The sequence below is a fragment of the Drosophila sechellia genome, chromosome 2R (assembly GCF_004382195.2).
Source record: "Drosophila sechellia strain sech25 chromosome 2R, ASM438219v1, whole genome shotgun sequence".
NCBI lineage: Eukaryota > Metazoa > Arthropoda > Insecta > Diptera > Drosophilidae > Drosophila > Drosophila sechellia.
Window position 1 is genome coordinate 3,953,019 of NC_045950.1, and position 22,091 is coordinate 3,975,109.

Here is a 22,091-nt window from a genome sequence, read left to right on the forward strand (position 1 = left end):
TGGTATTTTTTCGGTCTGCCGGGCTTCCACCTTTTAAAATATCGTAATAATACTGGGCTATCTCCAGTGCTGCCAATAGGGCGCCCAACCTTTCAAAATTCAAAAATAAATAAATAACACCACTGTCCAATATCGTTTCCGTTTAATTTGAATTTCAATAGATTACAATGATGTTTTAATTGCTTAACTTTAATGAACACGTTAAGTTTTTCTTATTTCGTTTCGGGGATTTGAAGTTGAATGAGAACGGGATACACTCAAAACTCGAAGTGTGTGGTCGGTGGTGGACTGGTTTAAAGTTTAAACGCTTCTCTGAACATTTCCTGTGTCGTTGGTGCAAACTACTAGATCTTCAAAATTGAAGTTAATCGTTTGGCGATAAGGGGAATTAGTTTTCTATAGATTTCGGTTTTCTGTCGTTAAATGGCTTAGTAATTTCATATCGTTTTCGTTTTCGCCTAGTTTCTTATCGTAAATTGTTAACTCTTTAGAAAATAATCAATAAGATCGTCGGTCTCCGCTTTGTTTCTAAATAAATGCATTTGTTTCTGGCGGCATAACGCGCCTCATAATTTGAAAACGGATTGTCGCTCAAATACTATAAGTATGTGTATAGGCGAGGTAAACAGAAAAAGGGGAAATAATAAACCATAAAGTTTGTATTTGGAAGCAGTTATAAAAAATATTATATTTCATTTAGATTTTTTTAGGTTTAAAATAGTTCTTATACACGCAATCGAATTACATAATATGTATAGTGTATCATATTCATTGCGTTATTTTCGTTAGTTTCATTGAAATTGTTGTATAGCACACGCTAAAAATATTTGTAGATTAATTCTGTATATAATTGGCACTTAACTCATTTAAATACATAAAAATATAAAATATAGTACACAAAACATTTTTAAAAATATGCAAAGGTTAATTTGGATAAAAGTATCAGGGTTTGTATCAATAAATAAATCACGTTCATTCTAAATTGCCAAATAAAAACAACACACACGCGGCATTGCACATAAATTAATGGTTCAGTACGATAAGTTGCAACCTTGTTTCCATCTATCCTTCTGTCTCAACCATCTCATCTCATCTCCTCCTCATCATCATCATCATCACTTAACGTTATCATCAACCCTACTATCTATCACGTGAAACTGTGGCAGGTTGGGTGAAGGACTAGGGGTCGACGTGAGGGAATGTTGAGCATATAACTAGAACACTTATAAATCAACGACATCCTCCTTGGTGTAGGCCGAGTCTCTAAAACCGCGTCTGGTCGCCATGCTCTGCTGCAGTTCTTCAACTAATGTCTCCTGTGGGGAAGCGGAAGAGTTATTCCATTAGACGGCTCGATTAAATATGAGCTAAACAGGCAAACACAAACTAGATGGAATTACAGGCAAAATGCGGCATACTGGCTAATACGACACAACTAAGGACTACACACTATGCAACAAATGCGAATGTTAGACGCACAGGATGAGCACCGAAATCAACGAAGCGAAGTAGCCACCCAATTCTGATCGGTGATGAATACAAGCTATCGCATCGCAGCTCCGGCCTCGGAGATCAAACCTCGAATAGCGTGGAGATCTCCTTGCCGGCGATCCGCTTCACACCACCACTTTCTGCGCAGCTTCCAGACTTGGCTCCCAACTGTCCGTTGCGCATACTGAGGATTTCGTTGCTGATTAAATTGGCACAGGCCTTGGCATGCTGCTTCTCGTGGCTGCTGGATGAGCTGCTGCTAGTGCTGGTGGTGCTGCGCTCTGTGATGGTCTCGGTGCTGCCAGTGCTGCTCGTCGAGCTCACGATCCGTGATCGTGTCTGACTCTGGTTTAATACTGTCATCGAAGTGTTGGCGGTCGTGGAAGAGCTGACTGATACACTATTGGAGGTGGAGCCTGAGCCTGAGCCTGTGGAGGACGTGCTCGTGCGCGCACTCGTCGCGTTCAGCAGGGTTCTTGGCATAACGGGCGGCTTTAGGGGGAGTTCTTTACGGGTTACGAACGAGTACAACAAATCAAAATATGAAAATAAATAAGATACAAAACAAAGGAGGTCAAAAGAGGTTGCATCACTTCTACTAAGTGCTAAGTGCTAAGCAGGCATTTTCAAGCTACTAATCGTGCGCATGCATGTGAACAACTTACCCATTCTGTTGAGACCCGCTGCTAGTTCTCGCACAGACTTCTTTTCGAGGGCACCTCCTGAAAGAAAGAAAGCCCAAATAATTGATATATGTACATAATACAAACATATAGATATGACCTACCTGGTGTAATGCCCACAATGCTTCCACCGCCACTGGTGGATAAAGCTATGCCCGGCGTGATGCCAACAATTGAGCCACTGCAGGTATTTCCAAATGTCACTACCTCGACGTCATCTGATCAAAAAGAGAAAAGTTAATTTTTCCGAATTCCCTTCCAATTTCTTCACGCACCTTCTTCTAGTTTATCCGGCGTGGTCTTGCTAGAGTCGGCATTCCCATTGCCTGTTATAAGATCCCCGCCTGCCTTTGGCTCGCTTCCCACAACTGACCACGGACGCGGCTTCTGCAGAACTATGGGTGTTCGCAAGATGCCGTTGCCAGTCTTCACAATCACACTACCCTCGCCTGCGGCATGGCTTTTGATCGAATCGCTGCTGGGCGAACGCTTTTTGTCCTCTCGGGCGGTTGCCTTAAGCAGATTAGAACTGGGCATGGACGTCTCCTCAGCGCCGCCGGCAGATCCCGAGCCGGGACCTCCTTCTGTTCGCATCTTGACCAGCGGGGACTTACGACCCACCAGTGGCGAATACTTCTCTAGATTGTCCGTGGACCGGGAGCGGGTGGCCCATGACGCACCTTTAGTTTTATTTTTTTTAAGAAATGGAAAATTTAGAGTTGCTTTTCATATCAAAAGGAAATTGTTTCCTTACTTTTGAGCAATGGCGACTGGCGCTCCAATTTAATTGGTCGGCGTTCCTCAAGAATGGGAGTGGTCTCCTCGGAGGTCATGTGTCCATTCCCATCGCGGCTCATCGTGGGACTGTCCACAAACGACAAGGAGCTGCATTCCTCCGACGTAGGAGAAACTAGGGGAGTCAGGGTAGTGGGCGTAACAGAACCGGGCCGGAAGAAGTGTTCCAAACCTTCGCCGATTTCCCTGCTGCCCCCGGCACACTCGGTGGTGACCAACGGCCGAGTGGGTGCACGCGTTTTGGCCCGCTTCGGGCGACCTTTGACCAGATGCTGCAGCTGGAACGAGGCGCTGGGCAGCTCAGTGATGGAGTCGCAACACTCATCCACTCCTCCGTCGTCCACAGCGATGCTGTCGGTCATATTGGTAGCTCCCACCAAGGCGGCGGCACCGGCAGCAGCACGGGCAGACAACTGGGAGTTTGAGCGGTGCGAGGAGGGTGACTCCAGGAGGTCAGGGAAGTGGCCCAGGCTGAGATTCTCCACCACGGACTGGGGACGCACCTTCTTTGCCAGACTGCGTCGCTTGGTGGGCAGATGCGGTGTGGCCTGTGGTAGATTAGGAACAGGATTAAGATGTGTCTGGTGTGGATGTTTGTACATAATGAGATGTTTATGCTTCATTGGGTGTGTGAAATCATGAAGATTGTTTTAGGGTTTTTTGAGGGACTCTACAAGGACTACAACTCAAAACGATTAAAGAGATACGATAGATAGTCTACAGAAACGAGCAGTCTACAGAGGATTGGGATAATAAAAGGGAATTCTTCCCCAAAAACAGTGACCAAAACTACCTAAGAAGCCAGAAGAAATTCGGGTTCTTTACGTTTTGAAAAAACACTGCCTTTGGGAAGATTTGTAGATTGATAGATAGACTTAAGAACAAGACAAAAACTACTTACAAGGTTGAGATATTCCAATTTCTTTTTGTGTTTGTTTGGATTTTGAAATGCAATTATGTAAATGAGTTGGAGACAAGGTTTAATTATAGTATGTTTAGAGAACGAGTACGAGTACGAGTATTTGCGATTTTGTATAATTGATTTTGATTTGTTTTCGTTTTCGGTTTTGGTTGACAGTGATGGTGATGATGATGATCAGATCAGGGCAGGAAGACACGAGAAAAATAATGAGCATGAGCATTTGGTGTACACATTTAAGCAATTTATTAATGAGATTCGATGTATGTATAGTATGTTGGGAAGTGGAGTTCTTTCGGTTTGCATGTGTCGACTACATCCAGCTACTTGGGTATGGAATAAGTGTTCAGTTTTACACATGAATGTACTAAGCATATATGTATGTATGTTTGTATGTATGTGGTAGCTTGTGTTTGGATAATGGTGGGGTGTATACAAATGGTGTATCTCTTCTTATAGGTCTTGGCACTCTACTGTTCGCATATACTCTTTAATATATGATGTGGTTACGGACTAATTCGTTTTATTTGGCTGATTTCGGAGGCGTCTATTGCATCCACTTGGGTAGCGACAGATTTTCAACACTTACAGTGGGCGATTCCAAGCCCAGTTTGGGCAATATCGAGCCTCTTCCACCCGGTCGTATGATCAAACCATCCGCATCCTGCAACAGAAGCACACCGTATATTCGTTAGTCCGAGTGTAGGTCCACTCTAAATAGTTCTTCGATTCGGCAACTCCTCAAAGTGGCTGATATATTTGTAATCGAATGCGCTGATAAGCAGAGCCAAAGCAGCAGCACCGACGATCAAAATACCAACTGCCTCACTTTTTTGTGGGTCGAAGCGAAAGTGAAACCAGCCGAGGGGCTTAGGGCCATGACATCACATTTCCCATTAGCTGGGGCTGATAAGAGCCACAAAACCCACTCGATAGGTTTGCTCGCAGGTCGTATCGAATGTAGCACTTACATGACTGGAGCGACTGCGCACGATGTCCGGCGTCTGCGGTTCGTCCAGCAGCACCGATGGCGACTCCGCGACGCCCATGCCACGGCGGTAGCGGGTCAGGGCATCCAGCACCTCATCCGTAGCCCGATCTGAGATGGCGGCGGCCAGGGATTGTTCGATCTCACTGTGGGCAGAGGGAAAATGAACAAATATAGTTATCAATAGAAAAGGCTTTCGGCAATCTACTTTTTAGGAAAGCGATCCGCTCTTTCTGGATCTGTGAGCAACTCCTCCAAAGGCTCCTCGTCCGGACACTCTTTATAAGCTGGACTTGCGCCGGAAGACTGACTGCTCTGCCCTGCACCGAAGCAGCAGCACAAAGTGCGCATGAGACCCATTTCTTCGCGACACTTTTTCCCAACAGCTGGAAGCTAACTGAAGGGATGAGCGCAGCTCCGATTCAATATGCACAGATAAACCTATGGACTTTTGGCGAAACCCGCAACAGAAGCGGTTGGCTCCGAGATCCCGACCACAGTGGAAGTGCATTCAGCTGTTTCTGCTTTTCGGGGTCTGTTGTTTTTAATCTTATCTAAGCGGTAGCTCTCCCTCCCACCCATGTGTATATGGGAATACGTAAACAAACAGACATTTTCCAACTTTCGTCCACATGGAGCTGGTTTAGGAAGTCGGGAATGCGAAAAAAATAGAGTCAACTGTTGGTTTTTTGCGTTTCTGCTGCCTCTTATTTTAGGCGATGTGCGAATTCTATTGCGAATTAGCATGTTCACGTTACCAAGAATATTACTCATCGTACTTACATATTTGTGTATCTCTATAATCTTATTCAATTCTTCAGCCGAAAAATAATACTTATATTTAAAGTCACGTATTCCGCATATCTCGTTATCCAGGTTTAACTATAAAATATTAATAAACTTATGTTCTTTATCTCCGTTAACCCTATGTATATAATTTGTTTTTGCATTTTTCTAATCAACATTCGCATTGAATTAGTCAATAACTCGATTTCTCTCCTATCTCACCTCTTTTTTGTATATGTACGAATAGTTTGTTGATAATGGCTTGAATTGTTGTCACTCTTATTTAAATAAAAACACCTTTCTCCCAACTACTTTGCTCTTTAGTCTACTCTCTTAAATTTGTTAATTAAGTTGGTCGAAACTCACCCAACTTTGTTCATAATCTCGCTGCCGGCGTTGTTGAGCAGACAGATCTGCAGGAATTCCTCGGGCACCACCAAACGCTCGGCAAGAGCCTTTCGAAGATCCTGAACTACGATCTGGTTGCCCAGCGTTTTGGGACACTGCTCGATGCCAGTGCGCATCATCGTCTCCAGGGTCTCCTCCAGATAACTCTTAATCGTGTAGCTCAGTTCACTGGCCACTCGGGTCAGCTTCATTTCGATGGGATGACTGTCGTTGCGAACGGCCTCTTGCAGCTTTGGCATCAGTTGCTTGCAGTTTTCGGCGTCGGTAATCAGGCGCTGCACCGCCGAGGCGGATTCACTGCCTCCCTTGGCCAGCGAAATGGTGTCCTGCGTCTCGGCCACCAACTTATCCACCAGCTGGTGCGTGGAGGAGAGCATGAAGCCGTGCTGCAGGCGGAATCCTTGTCCGGTGGCCCGCTTCAATCCATTGCAGTTGCGCTGCAGCAGCTCCTGCATCTTACGCATCACCGCATCCGTCTTATCCGGGTGGCTTTTCAGATGCGGAGCAATATCGAAAACGGGAAAGGGAATGGTGCGCATACTGTGGTTGTGCTCTAACGCGTAAACGATATCCGCATAGCCCTGCAACGTCACTCCGTTCTTGTCCATATATATGGTACGCAACCGGTTGTTGATCTGCAGGGCTTTGGCCAGGAGTCGGGCGCCCACATCCCCCATGAAGTTGCCACTGATGTCCAGCTTCTGAAGGCTTTGGTTGCTGCCCAGAGCGTTGATGAAGTCGTGCAGGTCGTGCTTCAGTTTATTCTCCGACAGTACCAGCTCCACCAGCGGAAAGTCGTCCTTCTGGATGAGGTTCACCAGGGCGTCCATAACGGGCGGAATGTGCTTCGGCTTCATGCCCGTTAGACTGCGGGTCAGGTGAAGCGTCCGAATCGAGGGGTTCTTGGAAATGGCTGTCAGCACGGGCGCTAGCTCAGCATCAAGATCTGAAAAAGATTCATGAAATTACATTTTGAACACAATGGTTATCCGCGTTTGCGCTTACTGTTATCGCTGATGTCTAGGCTTTGCAGAACTCGCACTCCATGGATGCAGGATTCAAGCACATGGGCACCTTGGGCGCCCAGCGTGTTACTGCTGAGATCCAGATAAAGTCCGGCTGTAGACTCGTTGCAGGCCAGGCCAAGCAGCAGGTTCTTCAATGCCTCCATGGGAAGTTTGCAGCCGGCGATGTTGAGGTGCTTTAAGCTGAAGGTGCTGGTGAAGAACTGCTTGAACGAGGGCGGAATCTCCTTGCCCTTCTTTGTGCTGAACGAGTTGTGCGACACGTTCAGGTGGGCCAAATGCGTGGCGCAGCCGCGCAACAGAGCTCCAAACAACTGCAAAGCATATGAAACCAAAAATGAGTACTGGGAATTCTATGGAAATGGAAATTATTACATTTTCCAGCGTGATGTCAGTCGAGGCCAGATCCAAGTGCTCCAGCACATTGGGTTGAGCCAGGAAATTGTGCAAATTCTGCAAAAAATTAAATATTTTACTGACTAGGAATGTTTCGCTTTCCAATGGAATACTTACGGTTATATCATCTTTGAGACTATTACCACTTAGGTCTAGATACGTGAGCGAGTTGGAAATACTTTGATTGAGCGTCAGCGAGTGCGACATCTGGTTGACGCCCTTCGAAGTTAGTCCGCAGTGGGCCAAGGCCAGTTTGCACAGGCCTTTGGATACCTTGGCTATGGGCCCAGCCAAATGAATGGCACCTAATCCACGGAAAAAACGATATACTATTAGTCAAAGAGGAAAATACTGACCAGCACACGAACAACGACTGTATGATGAATGAAAAAAGCATGATGTTTCTTTGCCAATTGAAAAATTACTGATTTGTTTGTCTAATAGATAAATTTGGTTCACATAGAGCAGAAGGCTTACAGACCAGAATGAAGAGTTCTTCTGGGAAAACCTGTGTGGCAATCGTCAATAACAATGGGAGAAATGGTCTCAAGAATCAATTGGGTGGCTCAACAATGGCCACACATGTCGCCAAAATAATTTGCAAACTTAGGGAAAACAACAAGAATGGTAAGAGCAATATAGCAGTAACATAACAACAATACAATGTCTAAGTTTTTAAATAGATGGCTGTGGTGCTATGGTGTCTATTGGTGGCTGCAAACCTTGTACAATCTTTCCAAATAGGGCGCACAATGAACTTGCTCCTACTCAAATCGCAAATGAAAATGGCAAACCGACAAACGACAAAACATGGAAACGGCGGGGAAGAGAAACGATAGCAGAGAGGTAGACAAGAATTGGATTAATTGGATTACACGAGGCGGGTCTCGATTACAATTCGATGTCAGTTTGGGGGCACCATTGTCGCCGGGGGCAGGGCAGTTGATTGGCATCCCGGAATTCGAGTACGCACCTTTATCCTCAATTATATTGTGGCTCAGATCGATGGTGCGAATGGCGGGATTGCTATTCGTTATCACAGATATCGATAACTTGTTCAGGAAATCCCATCTGCAACAAATTATAAAATGCTATATCAATGCTATCCCACTGACTTATGACAATCCCGTACCTTAAGCCCAATGCCTCCAGGTGCAGCTCTTCCAGCCACATCGAACGCTTAAGGACGTGCAGGATGCGTTCCAGGGTCTCGTGGGACAATCGCATGTGGGCTGCCTTCAGGCCACGAAAGAACGTGTTGTATTCCAGCGCCGAAACGATGGCCATCAAGTCTCTGAAATCAAAAAGCAAGGAAATTCGACATCAATTAGCTAGCAGCAGCAATTTGGTGCGACAACTCACTTTGGCTCCAGGTGGTCAAAGTCGCGCAAGTTGAGGACTCGCGTGTCGTGCGACAGATAGATGGTGTCCACATCCCAAGCCACCTCCTCGCGATAGGGAACGCCATGGAAATCGCACATGCAGGCGTACTGGGCACTGAATCCACCACAGGGACCCACATTTCGGGGATCGGAGGGTCTGAATTCCTCGGAGAATATGGTCTCCCGCTCCGGTGGCTGTATATCAATCTAAAAGAGTGGGGAGGAGCGCAAAATACCAGTTCATTGACCTGATGCAAAATTTGGTTTAAAAAGTTCTAGCAGGGCGTTCAAAGGTCTCAAGGGTCCGCCTTTGTTGTGTTGCTCAAGTTGACCAACTTGAAGAACAATGCAAAGTTTCGGACTGCCTGCTAAACTTCTCGAAAACTGTTTCTCTGTGCCCCCTCTCCTTTGGCCACTGCTTAAACTTAATCTCGCATTTAACACTCTTGTTGAATGTGAGTTTTGATGGGACTACACTTCCAGGCGTCAACCCGATGACGCCGAAGTCGCGTGCCCTGCGGCAATTATCCCAGCCAATTGTTGTTACTAGACGAATCGCTAGATAAAAGTCGCTAGACAGCAACCTCTATGGGTTGAGCGGGCTATGGAACCACGGTCGTTCGTGGGTGCCTCGTGGGCGAATCTCAGGCGATTTGCATAAACATGCCGGGCATAATTTACGACAAACTGGGGCCAGGAGCATTACAAATGCATTGAATTATTAACCTCATCTTGCGCAGATGACGACGTTTATGCACTTACAGCCTAATTGGACAATGGGCGGGGGTGGCATGCTGACACAGTGGGTGACATACCACATATGTACATGTGTACATGTGCCCTCGGCAGATACACACAATTGCTCACTAAATATTTAATTAAACATTAATTAAAGCCAGACGTGAGTCAACGCACAGTGCGTTAAAGCGATGGGTACACTTTTTATGGATACATACAACGTGCAACAAGAATCTTTACAAAAGGTCATACTTTATTGATAACTGTCTATAAACAGAGGGATCTGTTCCCAACCCAATGAAGTTCAGCATACTAAAACATCTAGTATCCTTAAGTACTCCCATTGCTTACCTTTCTGATGATGTACTTTAGAGGAACTGTTGGGAATATCTGCTTGATGGCCGAGGCTAGGTCGGTTAGAATGACATCAGCGTTCTGCGGAATGAGCACCATCGAATGGAGATAATTACATATAGAACAGTGCGCATAATTACCACTAAGTGGTTGTGCCTTACCGAGCTGAAATTGCCCGCATCGCCGGTGGTAACGAACGAGTAGGGCCGATCGTTGGTCACAATGGAGAAGTGGGTGGACTTCTTGCTCTCGACGCCCACAATGTCCAGGTAGTGGAAATGGCATTCGATCTGTTTGGGGAAATGAATGCACGTTTAAGTTATGATATTGAAGCATTGCAGATGGCTGACTCACCTTGGTGGGCACTTTGGCACTGAGCAAATAGACCCTCACGGGAGTGAAAACCTGCGAAAGGAAAGGAGGTGCAAAACATGGGTGAAAAGTGTTGTAATTGGCAAAGAAAACACACACCAGACATGCGTGCCAACATGCCTGGCTGGAGTAAGCAGGGGAATGGGGCAGATGGAGACCATTCCTCAGGCATTCAGTGGAGTGTAACTCCATTATCACGACAACCGGAGACTCCAAACTCAATCAATTTGGCCGGCCTTTGTCTACTAGCGAGAATTGATTGAGAAAAGTTCGCTGCTTTTAATGGAAAATCAAAGTGCGTCGGGTAATTCGTTTAGCTCTTCAAATGTTCAAATGCACAGGCCCAGAGCTCCTGGAGTCGGAGATAATGGTTAAGAGTTGGCCCCATCGACTTTGGTAATTCGACACTTTGTCTCCGCCGCCTTGTAAGCCGCTTGCACAAATCAATTTTCCAGCTGTGTGCGCTCTCCAAGCGGCCGTACAAGTGGCCAGGAATGAAATTAGCATAGTCCGGCCCCCAGGGAATGCCCAGGTGGGCGAGAAGTCGTGCCCCTGCGCCGCTAAGTATGCTATAAAATATCAATTACGTTTCTGGGCCAGTTACATGCCTACGGGCAGCTACAAATCGGTTGCCACCATCGGAATGTTCAGGAGGTTTAGCTAAGTGAGCCGTTAGACAGTACTATGCTAAGTATGTATCTACTAGATACAAAGAAGTTTAAGCTGCATTTATAACTTTTACCACTAAATTTGTTTTTTTTTTAAGCTACATTTTAATTCTCTAGTTACATACTTATGTTCATATCGCTGAAACTGATTAAATATAGTTAGTATGCATCTAACTAGCTCAAAACCCTTCTGGAAAGTTCAATTTGACACACATTTATGCGCAATTCGCGGTCTAAATCTGCAGATATTCATTACATTAATGGCACTTGAGGCGAAACGGTAGCCTCCTTCGACTTTGAGGCAATTAGGCTGGGGGATGCAATTTGCTAGCACAAATTGGACCGCTGCAGCGCGCTGGCTGCCCGCAGATGCGGCAATTTGAATCTGTGCCGCTGACAGACGGCGTCTGCTGGCCGTCATCGGATCTGGAGGCCTGGAGGCCAGACCAAGAGATCTGAAGTAGCTGGCCTGGCAGCAGGCCGAAAGCCAGGCCAATTAAGCAGCTAGCAGCCAGGGAGGCGCTTCATTCACTTACCAGAACACGATTCTCCGTCTTATCGCCTTTCGTCTCCAATTTGACCATATACTTGACCAGTATCTTTGTGTGGCGTCCCAGAATGGACTTGACGCTTTCTGCAAAGAGATAATCGAGAGGAGGAGCTTGAGAATCGCAGTCAGAACGAAGATCACTTGGAGCCCAAACGGAAATGCAATTAAAAGCCCCAGAGGCAGTTTCGTTCGCCGATGAATTAGTCACATCCGAGGTCGACTCAAGTCGCGCTCGAAAACTGCGCCTTGCGATAACAGAACGACCAAAACCGCTTAAAAACAAAGCAATTTCAACGGGTATTACTCATTAAATATAATGTTATATGTAACTAATGACAAGGTTTTTATGTTATCCATTTGAAATACATTAGCTAAGAATAGATTTCCTACATCGGGTATAATAGATTTCTTTGTAACTTCAGTAACAGATACAGATACCATTGTGCTTTCCCCCCTTTTCGATTTTATTTATATTCAAATCAAAATGTTAGCTGCATTTCTCGCTGTGCACAACTGCATACATTATATAGATATCTGTATGGATGAATGGCATTATTATATATGTACAAAAGTTTGGGGCCTTGTTGTGCATGCCAAACTCGAGTATTATATCACTGCCCGCCGGTGAAACGAATTGATTCAAACGTATTCAAACGAAACACGTAGTTATAGCAATTTTCAGGCGATAACACCCTTGGAGCCTCCTCCAACCTCCCAAAGCCTCCAACCCGATTCCCTGATTCCCCCATTCTTCGATTCACAGCGACAGCTACTTAGCATATAACCCAACAACACAGTGTACTCTCTTTTCTTTGTGCACACACGCCAGCGATGACGAATTATTTAGAGTGAGATATGCGAGTGTATGGGCTGAGGAGGAGGAGGAGGAGGTGGGGCGGGGGAAGCCTCCACGGGGGGTGAGCATATTATGTCATGCCCGAGGCATGTTAGATTCCCAAGCACCTCCGACACAAAGCCGGGAGTTATGACTACTCCCCGTCTGGGCACGCTACCGTACAGGAATGGGCAAGGAGCAGGAGCACCAGAAATAACAGCCATGTGCCAAAGGGGAAACGGGATTGAGATGTCGAAAATTCATGCATAACTGCCACGCCCAGCGCTCCCAAGCTCCCCAAACAAAGAGCTAATGCCTATACCCTAGCAGAGGGTATGTCACCCAAGGGCAACATTGTTCTTTTCTGTGAAGGTAATTATATCAATGTGGTGTCTGTAGTTAGTTTACCACAAAGTGGCTACAAGTATCTATTATTGATACAATCGCATAATATGACAGGATTTTAAGGATCAAGGATTAACAAGAGAGCAAGTCAAAAACGAACTACTTTCAAGATATACTCAAATAATATTTAGATTTCTCTTCTAACTACACAAGTTTGTAAGGGACTTTTGCTCCAATAGAGGACAAGATGAATCAGAATCTGGGATTTCTCGACCAATTACCAAAACGCTTGGAGGGCGAAAAGATAGACGGAGAAATATGGCCATTAGCTTTACAATGGATTTGCATAAAGTGGGCCATAAACAGAGCTGCGGGGCTCCCTCGATCCTGACCACACTCAAGCGGCGGAAACCCAGAGTGGGCCAAAATAAACAAAGTGACAGTTTGTCTTTATGGCCCATCACTGCAGACAGCGGGAATCGAGGAGGAGTGGATGTGGGTGCCAGCGATAATGAGTGCCAATTGCGCGTTATGGCCAAAATAGATTGTTAAGACGGCTCGGCACGCACGATACACACACGCACACACGCACACCCAGTGTGTGATACAAATCAAGCGGGCATAATCACCAACAGCTCACTGATTCCCCACTCTTAATTATGGAGCTCAAGCGCGTCGAATGCGAACGAACTCGGGCAGAGAAAACGCCACCAGAGATGGCTTTTCGTGGGCTATGAACTTCGGTTGCCAGTGTGTCAATATCATGTGGAATAGGAGGAATTCACCCAAACGGAAGTTACCGAAGTTTCCATGCTCTTCTTCTGCTGGTTGTCAACTGTATTTCCTTTGTTATCTGATTACAAAGTCCACTGCATAAACCCCCAATCCCAATTTTCCTCCTGCTACAAAGCCACAATCCACACACAAATGAGGTCAGAGTCTTGATATAAAGAAGCAATGAATTCAAGGTTCTCAAGAAAGTATTTACATTGGGCATTTCTATTAGAAAGATAGATAAGGTTACGTTTCTTTTAACAAAAATAGAAAGATTCGATCTTCCAAAATGTATATTTTATAGTTGTTCCCGACATTAAATTGGAAAAATACGCGGGGAAATGACTCAAATATACTGGGAATATTTGAAACTCATAGAAATGTTATCTATTTCCGGTTGATATGTACAATTCAGCAATTGTTTCCAAATGCCCTGCAATCTGAAATCATTGTTCACAACTACAAGTTTGGTGGACATGTCAGCAGAACTGTTATCCAAACGTTATGGATGGCTAATAAGCCAACATTGGACGCCAACGAGGTCGTGGATGTTTACCTGTTATAGCTACATATATAGAAAAACACCTGAACTTGGCACTTCGCTTGATGTTTGTCATTGGCCTGGGTAACATTTTGTCTCCCATTTGAGTGCTGCATCGGATTGCAACTTCTGGGCCATGATTAGCTGTCTGCACCGGATATTGTCAAGTCCGTTGCTGTCACGACTCCATTTCCTACTGAAGGAAATTGGACTTTAATTGGCTTTTGTGGTCACTTTAATCAGTTGGCAAACCTGCCGAACGCTAATTGCATCTTCAAATGAAAACTCATTTCAATTGATGCATTTGTTGAATAAGGGCTTACGTATTTCACAAGTGTCTTGATTGATATATCTTTATAACCTTATAAACAACCTTAACGATTTAACTGAGTAATTAAACTGCATTTGGTATGCGTTTATTTAAAACTCATTTTAACATATATTAGTTAAAATAACATACCAAGATGGCAATATAAGTGGTTGATTGGTTGAATAACCTTCTTAATGCTTAACCAACTTTCGTCCATCTACATATCTACATATATGGTGTATTCAGGAGTTCAAGGAACTGATTTTCAAAAGTTTGTCAAAAAGTTAATGCTCGACTGGGAAACCTGCAGGCGGCATGGGAAGCCATCGACGGCAATCTAAGCTGGCATAAAAGCCAACGAGTATGACCCAATTCGGCGCATTTTCCACTTTTTCCACTTTTTGCAGCTGCACAGCTCAGCACAATGCCAGAGATTACACCAGTTCAAAATACTCCACAGTCAGATACAATGTGTATCTGTATCTGAAACCGTGAATGCATCTGTGTATCTGTATCTGTAGCCGCGAGTGCGGGCGGGCGGCTGTGTAGGTGCATGTGTCATCTGTCCACAGCGCCTTTTCGTTTAACACCGTGTTTGCAGTTCGTGTTTTCAATCTGTAGAGCTCGCATTGTGAGCGGCAAAGTGTGCGCTTTCCATACGCTGCAGGTTCTAATGGACGTCACATCCTGTGCCTGTGCAAATACAAAGGCTGCCAAAACTAGACGGCAAACAAATAAATAGGAGCACCGAAGTGGACAGGGAGCCATTTCCCAGTTTGACAGCAATTGCCCGGGGGGCAGTGGATTCATGGGGGGATTTATGACAGTGGGAAAGGCGTCTCTACACGAGGATATTCAGGAAGAACTTGTCTAACTATATCTAACTATCATGATATCATAAGATAGAGATGCTGTATCTCCAGCTTATACCAAACTGGCATAAAAATGGAATTTCTGGAAGCCGAATAAGTTAAGTTGTTTAGACATGACTAAGTTATATTTATTGAAAATTAAATATTTATAATATTTGTATTACCATCCACTTGCTATTGAGTTTCAGATAATTTCTTGCTATATGAATAAGAAGTCTAATAATGTCAGAAAACGTTCAATGAAAAATAGTTGATTAGTCTCGAATTACGAAAAATGTGAGTTTGTTAAGTTGGTCTGCAGTAATGGCCAGAAATAACGAAAGAACGACAGAGGCGACCAGCTAACGGGAAACGCTTTAAAGCCATTCCATTCGAAGAGGAAACCAAAGGCAACAATGGTAAGGCCTCTGCCTTGTTTGGCGTCTCTGCCGGCACAAAAGAAAGTTAAACGAAGATGGTTATTTTCGTTTTCTTGGCTCAAGAGTTGCGATTACTTTACGTTATGTTAATTATATTTGCACAATGGAGCGGACGATCACAAAAAGGTAGAAAGGCAGCAACGACGGTGGGCAGTGGCTGCATCTATTCAGCGATAACAGAAATGCAAATTACAAACTTTTTAGTCCGAAATTCAGGCCACTTCCCCGGAAAGTGCAGCAATCAAAATGTATTGACCCCTGTGCGAAGTAAAGTAAACAAATAAATGGGCCTCAATTTATTGTGCGTGAGTCACAGTTTTCGATCTAATTGTTGTTAACGAGTGGCGACGATCAATTGTGGGCGTGGCATGTGGCGGGTTTAATTCGCTTGACCTCAAAACGCAATTTATTGTGCGAAATTTTCGTTCGAGCAATAGAAAGCGACAGGTTCAGCAAGTTCTCCTACGACTCGATAGCTCTCTCTCTCTCTCGACGTCTCTCTCTCCCTCTCTCTCTCACCCGCTCGCAGGCCATTCCCCCGTCGCTTTGCCCGAAAAAGAAGTAGGCCAAAAGCAGCTGGCCAAAAGACGGTGGCGAGGAGGCTAAGAGCCAGGTCAGGGATGCGAGCGGCGTCATTAACGTCACTTCTTGGGTGACACAATTTCGCCAAACACCACCGATGCTGAGAAAGAGGGGTAGACACCTGGCGAGAGAGAGGGAGCGATAGATAGAGGGAGAGGGGTGTATGGTCGGCGAGAGAGAGGGGAGATATTCGCATTTGTCTATTGGAAAATGGAGCACATGAGCGTGTTTCGGCTTTTCGGCTTTTGTGAATGCGCCGCGTGCGTTCTTTCTTATTTTTTATTATCATTTTTGTGGCTCTTCGAGATGTGGCCAAACTAGTTTCCAAATCAAGTAAAAAATGTATATGCGCCACTAATGAGCAGCGAGGATATGTGGAGCACAGGTATCACTAAAATGGAGCAGCTCGGCTCGAAAAGCGAGAGTGAAACGTTGGCGTTTGGAGAACATTAATGGGTCACTGGAACTAAAAACAGAAGCTGGAGAGGATAAAGTGTTGCATGTATGTACATATATACAGCGATTAAGTATGCGCGCTAATTGCGAGCAATTTGCCACTTAGTTGGATGGCAAATGGCCAGCACTTAATTGCTGGCATAATTTATCGACCGGCGTATTGATATCCACTGGATATGCTCGCCATAACTAGGTCATCCAGAGGTCAGCGCTGCCATCGGCTTCTGCAAGACCTGCAAATTGGGGCAGGCCCAATCGAGTGCCTTTGTTTCTCCATCTCCATCGTTTGCCATTTAATATATACAAAGCATTTGAATAGCTTTGCATTTCGCACTTTGCTCTGCGAATTTTCTCACACACATTTCTCGAAGGGGCAATTAATTTTATTGCGTCCACTTGGGCGGAAGGTCAAACGATTTGAGACCGCTTTTGCCATTTTTCAGTCGATGGCCTCCCACTTTAAACTCAGGTTATTGGAAGGATGCTTCAGGGTTACGTAAGGTTGAGAGTGGATTGAATAGGAGTCAACCTTTGTTTATAGTTCACTATTGCTGGTTAATAACAAAGGAGTGGAATTCTACTTATTTATTCATAAATACTAAAGATGGTTCAATATTCAATGGAAATATTATTTTTATTGCAAACAACCCACCGTGCCATTCAATGGGCAACCGCTCCTCCAAGTCATTAAATTATTTTTATTTTCGATTCCAGTGGATCACGAGGAAGTCTCTCACTAAGCACACTCATTTCATTTGTTTATTTGCCCTATTGCATATATGTATACGTATATATATTTATGTTCATACTCGTATGTGGCATTGCAAAACAACGATTGTGGTGGCGGCTTCGGGGGCTTTACAATGTGAGCGCTTGGGGAATTGTCTTCTGGATGAGTAAATGCAGTCAAACCGCTCGAGATAAGCCTTTGAAGGCAGGCCAAACAAATGCGTAAACAAACAAATAGAGTTCGCCGCAACAGGCAGAACCAAAACAACAATAACACCAACAAGAACAACAACAACAGCCATCAATAAACTTTCAACAAGTCAATTTCCGTCGGGCAAGGTGCGGTGGTCAGAGGCGTGGGCCACAGAAGAAGGGGGTTGTGTCAGCTTTATGAAGTGCCAAATGGCCTGAGCAATCACACCTGAGCGAAAACCAAACCAGAGGGAACTAGAGATCGATTGGCGGCGAGCAGCGATGTCGGGGTTTTGAAAGGGACTAAAATTAGTCATAAAAACTAAAAAAAACATAAGATATGCATATTTTGATAGATTTAGTTTAAACTTACATTCCATAGCATTCATTTGTCATCTACGATTGCAAACAATATGTAAATATCTCTTTTTTTATAGATCCCTATTTCTGGAGTCCTTAGGAATGAATTCTTATGCATTCATTAAGTTTAGGGTTTATTTCTGAGTCAATTGCAACATGAAATTGTTGAAAATAAAGTCAGAATAGCTAGAATGAAAGCTCTGATTGCGAGTGAATAGTTGGGGTGTGGAGTGCTGATATGTGGAATGTGCATGGCCCAATGACTCACACCGTAAACAAATGAAGCTATAGCACCAGCACCAGTACCACCCATTCCATCCGACCGACCGTTCCGAGGTGATCTTCTATTGCTCACCTTTGTCGCGATTCTGCTTGACCACGTCCCGTATCTGCAGCTCGATGATGCGGCGTAGGTACTGGTCGATGTGAGTCATCATCTCCATGGTGCGCATTTCACCCATTTCAGCACTAACGGTGCTCAATAATACGAACCAACAATGGTAATTGCACCAATGGGTATGATATCTGGCTAAAAGTCGGAAGGCGGGCGGCGCGTTCTTAGCGGATTTGCTGGGCCAATTAGCCTTGGTAGTGCGCAACTTTGCGAAGGCAGGCCAGGCACCGAGCGCGGCGATTTCAGCACTGAGCGCTGATAACCACGATCGCTCTTATCGGCCAATTTTAGACTTATCAGTAGCGGGAGAGTGAAGGAATTTGAGCGAAGCGAGGGAAAACTTGAGATAGCTTTACAGGGTGATCACCCTGCGTTTACCACTGTAAACGTAGAAAGTGTTTCACACTATAGCATAGACACGTAAAATGGATTACGGGTTTATGCCTAAGTTTAAAAAAGCGTTTTTGACTTTGTGAAGTATATATGTCCGTTCGTTTGTCCGTATAAATCATTCGAACCAAACTATTGATATAAGTATTATCTAGCAATATTATTCACATCAGTTACACAACAAATGTATGTTTTCTAAAAACATATCTATACAAATTGACTGCACTCCAATTTAAATAACTTTGTGGTGTTTACTGTGCAAGGTTTTTTCTTTGCATTTTCTTATCATTTTGTATCAAAGACGATTGTCGTCTTTACGAGAGAGGAGCACAATCTTGGTGGCTTATTTATGAGAACCACTGCTGCCGACAGGTGTCCAAACATTAAAATTAAATTAAACAAATAAAGAGAGCGACGGGGAGATCCCAACAACAGAACCCGGACCAATTTGCATAAATCAGACAGCCGATTGCGCCCATTATATAATGCCCAATTCGGATTCGGGTGCATAGGAGCGGAATCAAGTTTATTTTGGACAGGCAACTGGAACCGGAGCAGCGGCAGCCAGCGCAGAGATCATAAATAAAATTGTCAATACTCCATTTGGAGCGAGTGCTCCAGATTCCGGCGGATTCCCCTGCCGCTGCAGCTGCCGTGGAAATTCAAATATGTTATAAACGATGGCGCAACACCCCGCCCACTTAATCAGAGTTCGTTAATTGGCAGACGAGAAGCAAGCCCCGTGCCGGCGTGGAAATAGGATAGAACAACAAGCCGGAGATGGATGGCCATGTCAGGTGGGGCATGCAGACAGGCGGCACAAACAAGTCAGGCAGTGAGCAAACAAACAGCGAAGGTGTCAACGCCCACAACTGGAAACAGGACTCGCGAACGGGACACCTGGAGCCCGATGCTCCGAGTAGGAACTGGACTGGTGGAAGCCTGCCGTCAATGCACTCAAATTAAATTACTCAGCCCGGTGACGAGTTGGGGCCAAATTCCTAGGGATCGGCACAGTGGTTTGGTTTCGGCAGGATGGAATTGTGTCCAATTAGGAATAGTTGCAATCAACGAAATCAAGGAAAGCTAACCATTTAGGTGCACTACTTGATTATAAACACGATGCACATTGTGTCCGTTTGTTGGTTGATTTTCTTATTTGTTTTTAACTAACTAACTAAGTAAAACAACTAATTACTTCTTGTATTCTTTAAGTTTTTGGAAAAGAATATTTTGTACATTTTCAGCTTAAAACGCGATCGCTTTGAGCGTGGTTTACTGCGAACTCTTGAAGGAAACATTTTGAAATGGGCCAAGAACATTTTCAGAGGCCTCTTTTATTTAGGCAAAACGTGTGCTAAAGCAAAGGCTATGGTATCGGAGCCAAGAGAATGACCTGCTGTGAATTTAAGTTTATTGCGAATAAGGTCCAAATGAAAAGCATGGACTTCTGCTTTTTGTTATCAGTGATTGCGTACATTCAGTTCAAATCATAGTAAGTGGAACCTAGCGCTTTCCGGATTTCCCTCTGAATTCGGCACCAATGTGAATGAATGTGGATGTGCTTCACGGCTGACTGCGATTGGAGCAGACACCTGTCATGGGGCATTACCCGGTCTGCATGCCGCCGCTGAGTGATTCGGCTTTTGTCAGATCGGTTTTCACGCCCGCGGAGAAGCCAACGGGCCGGCCAAGCGTTAAGCGATTTCCGTAGGAACCAGAACTTTTGCTTTAATTGGTAACCATGTGGCTTGTTTGTGGAGCCATCGTGTTGCTCACTAGCTGCAATTGAACAATGAGTTTGTTTATTTACAGAGCTCGTAGCTCGTCCATTCACTGATATCAATATATCGCGCTTCGAATGTCATTTATGTGAAAAGCCTCGCCGACTTACTTTTGTTTATCGAATGCGTATGTGTATATTACTTATTATACATGTACATTGGTAGTGATTTTCTTTATTTTCATAATTATTCATCGCTCGCGGTCTGTTGGGATTTACACTTTCTGACTTTGCGTTGCCTTTCAGCTCAATTAACTAGCACGGAATCTACCTACGAACTTTCTTGCATGAGCCCCCAAAAATTAATTATATATTTATTTATTATTTAATTTAGTTTTTAAATAATTATCTTTTTGGTTTTTCAAATAACTCACGTATTATTTTTAAATCTGAGTGTTGAAGTAAACGAGTCAGTGCTTCGAAAACTGTGAGTGGGTGGGATTTCCCCGGGGGGTTGGTGGGTGGCAATGCCGCAGTGTTTGTGAGCGTGTGCTCGGGTGTTTGTTGGGGGGTGTGTGTGTGTGTTGGGGGTGTCGCATCTAAGAAAACGGAAGCCGGCGGCCCAAACAGAAGAGTGAAGAGCGAAAACAAAACGTCGACGATGCGGAGGGGATGCATCTGCATTTGTTTTTGTTCATGCGTTTTCCAAAACAAAGAACGATGATGGGGGGTGGGCGGTGGGTTGGCGCAGAGAGCATGGAGCCAGGGGAGAGGGAGAGAGAGCGAGAGCATTACTCACCGTTGAGGTCCTTGGTTAATTGTGAGCGCGTCGACATTTTGTCTTGCGATATGCGAAATTCTGCGGCGAAAGTTGGGTGAAAATGAAGTCAAACAGGAATGACCAGGAAAAAAGGGCCAACGAAATTGGCTCAAAACGGCTGTTTTCGCTGTTGTTGCTGCTGCTTCTACTGTTGTTGTTGTTGGAGTTGGTGTGTTGGTGGTGGTTCGATTTCAATCCTGACACGCCTTGCAGCCCGAAACTGGATTCTTGAGCTGCTCCGGCACTAAAAACCGCGCATCGGACATTGCGCCTGTTTGCCCATCTTTTCGTTTTGACTGCCTTAATTTATTTTTTGGCCAACTCTTTGTTTTTCCAGGCTTTTCTTATTCTTATTCACATTATTTGTACACACACGCAGGACTTTCGTTTCGGTTTTTCACGCGTTTCCACCCTCGTCGCGGGGTCGGAAAACGGAAAATCCACTGAGTCGCCGCCGCACAGACAGCAGTTGGCTTTTCCTCCGGCACTTGGGCTTAAATCCTCTTGTTTTATTCGTGAATTTAGCACTTTTGCTCCGAGTTCAGCAGCATATTTGTGTATATTCGCTTTTCTTTTCACTTCGCCTTCGGCATTTCGGTTTTTTCTTTTCGGCAGCCTAAATAGCAAAGTATGAGCGAAGTACCGTTCGGACCGGCGCGCCTTTAATTTATGACTAACTAATTCCGGCGAGTTAAGTTAGTCTGCGAAAATGGCCAACAAATTAATAAATACACGATCCGCACATTCAGCCAGTTTCAGTTTCAGTTTCGACTCAGTGTGACCAGAGCTGGGTG

General features: G+C 44.7%; 1 protein-coding gene across 9 annotated transcripts; it reads right to left on the reverse strand.

Moving 5' to 3' along the window:
- Positions 1-125: 125 nt before the first annotated feature.
- On the reverse strand, positions 126-22,069 carry LOC6608042 (F-actin-uncapping protein LRRC16A). Of its 9 annotated transcripts, none has more exons than XM_032714760.1 (21): positions 21,277-22,069; positions 11,542-11,639; positions 10,320-10,370; positions 10,127-10,255; positions 9,963-10,046; positions 8,854-9,080; positions 8,624-8,785; positions 8,465-8,562; positions 7,609-7,796; positions 7,471-7,548; positions 7,076-7,409; positions 6,029-7,016; positions 4,860-5,022; positions 4,478-4,552; positions 3,871-3,891; positions 2,929-3,517; positions 2,450-2,854; positions 2,279-2,392; positions 2,157-2,213; positions 1,579-1,997; positions 126-1,316 (listed from the first exon to the last, which is right to left on the reverse strand). In XM_032714760.1, the coding sequence occupies exons 1-21, from the start codon at positions 21,311-21,313 to the stop codon at positions 1,224-1,226; spliced, it is 4,410 nt and encodes a 1,469-aa protein (XP_032570651.1). In that variant the 5' UTR covers positions 21,314-22,069; the 3' UTR covers positions 126-1,223. The 9 variants fall into 9 exon arrangements, 7 of the variants coding, with proteins under 7 accessions (XP_032570651.1, XP_032570649.1, XP_032570652.1 ...); XM_032714758.1 differs by lacking the exon at positions 21,277-22,069 and adding an exon at positions 18,326-18,606; XR_004361291.1 differs by lacking the exon at positions 21,277-22,069 and adding an exon at positions 18,326-18,606 and having other exon boundaries at positions 1,224-1,316; positions 1,480-1,997.
- Between the last annotated feature and the right edge of the window lie 22 nt (positions 22,070-22,091).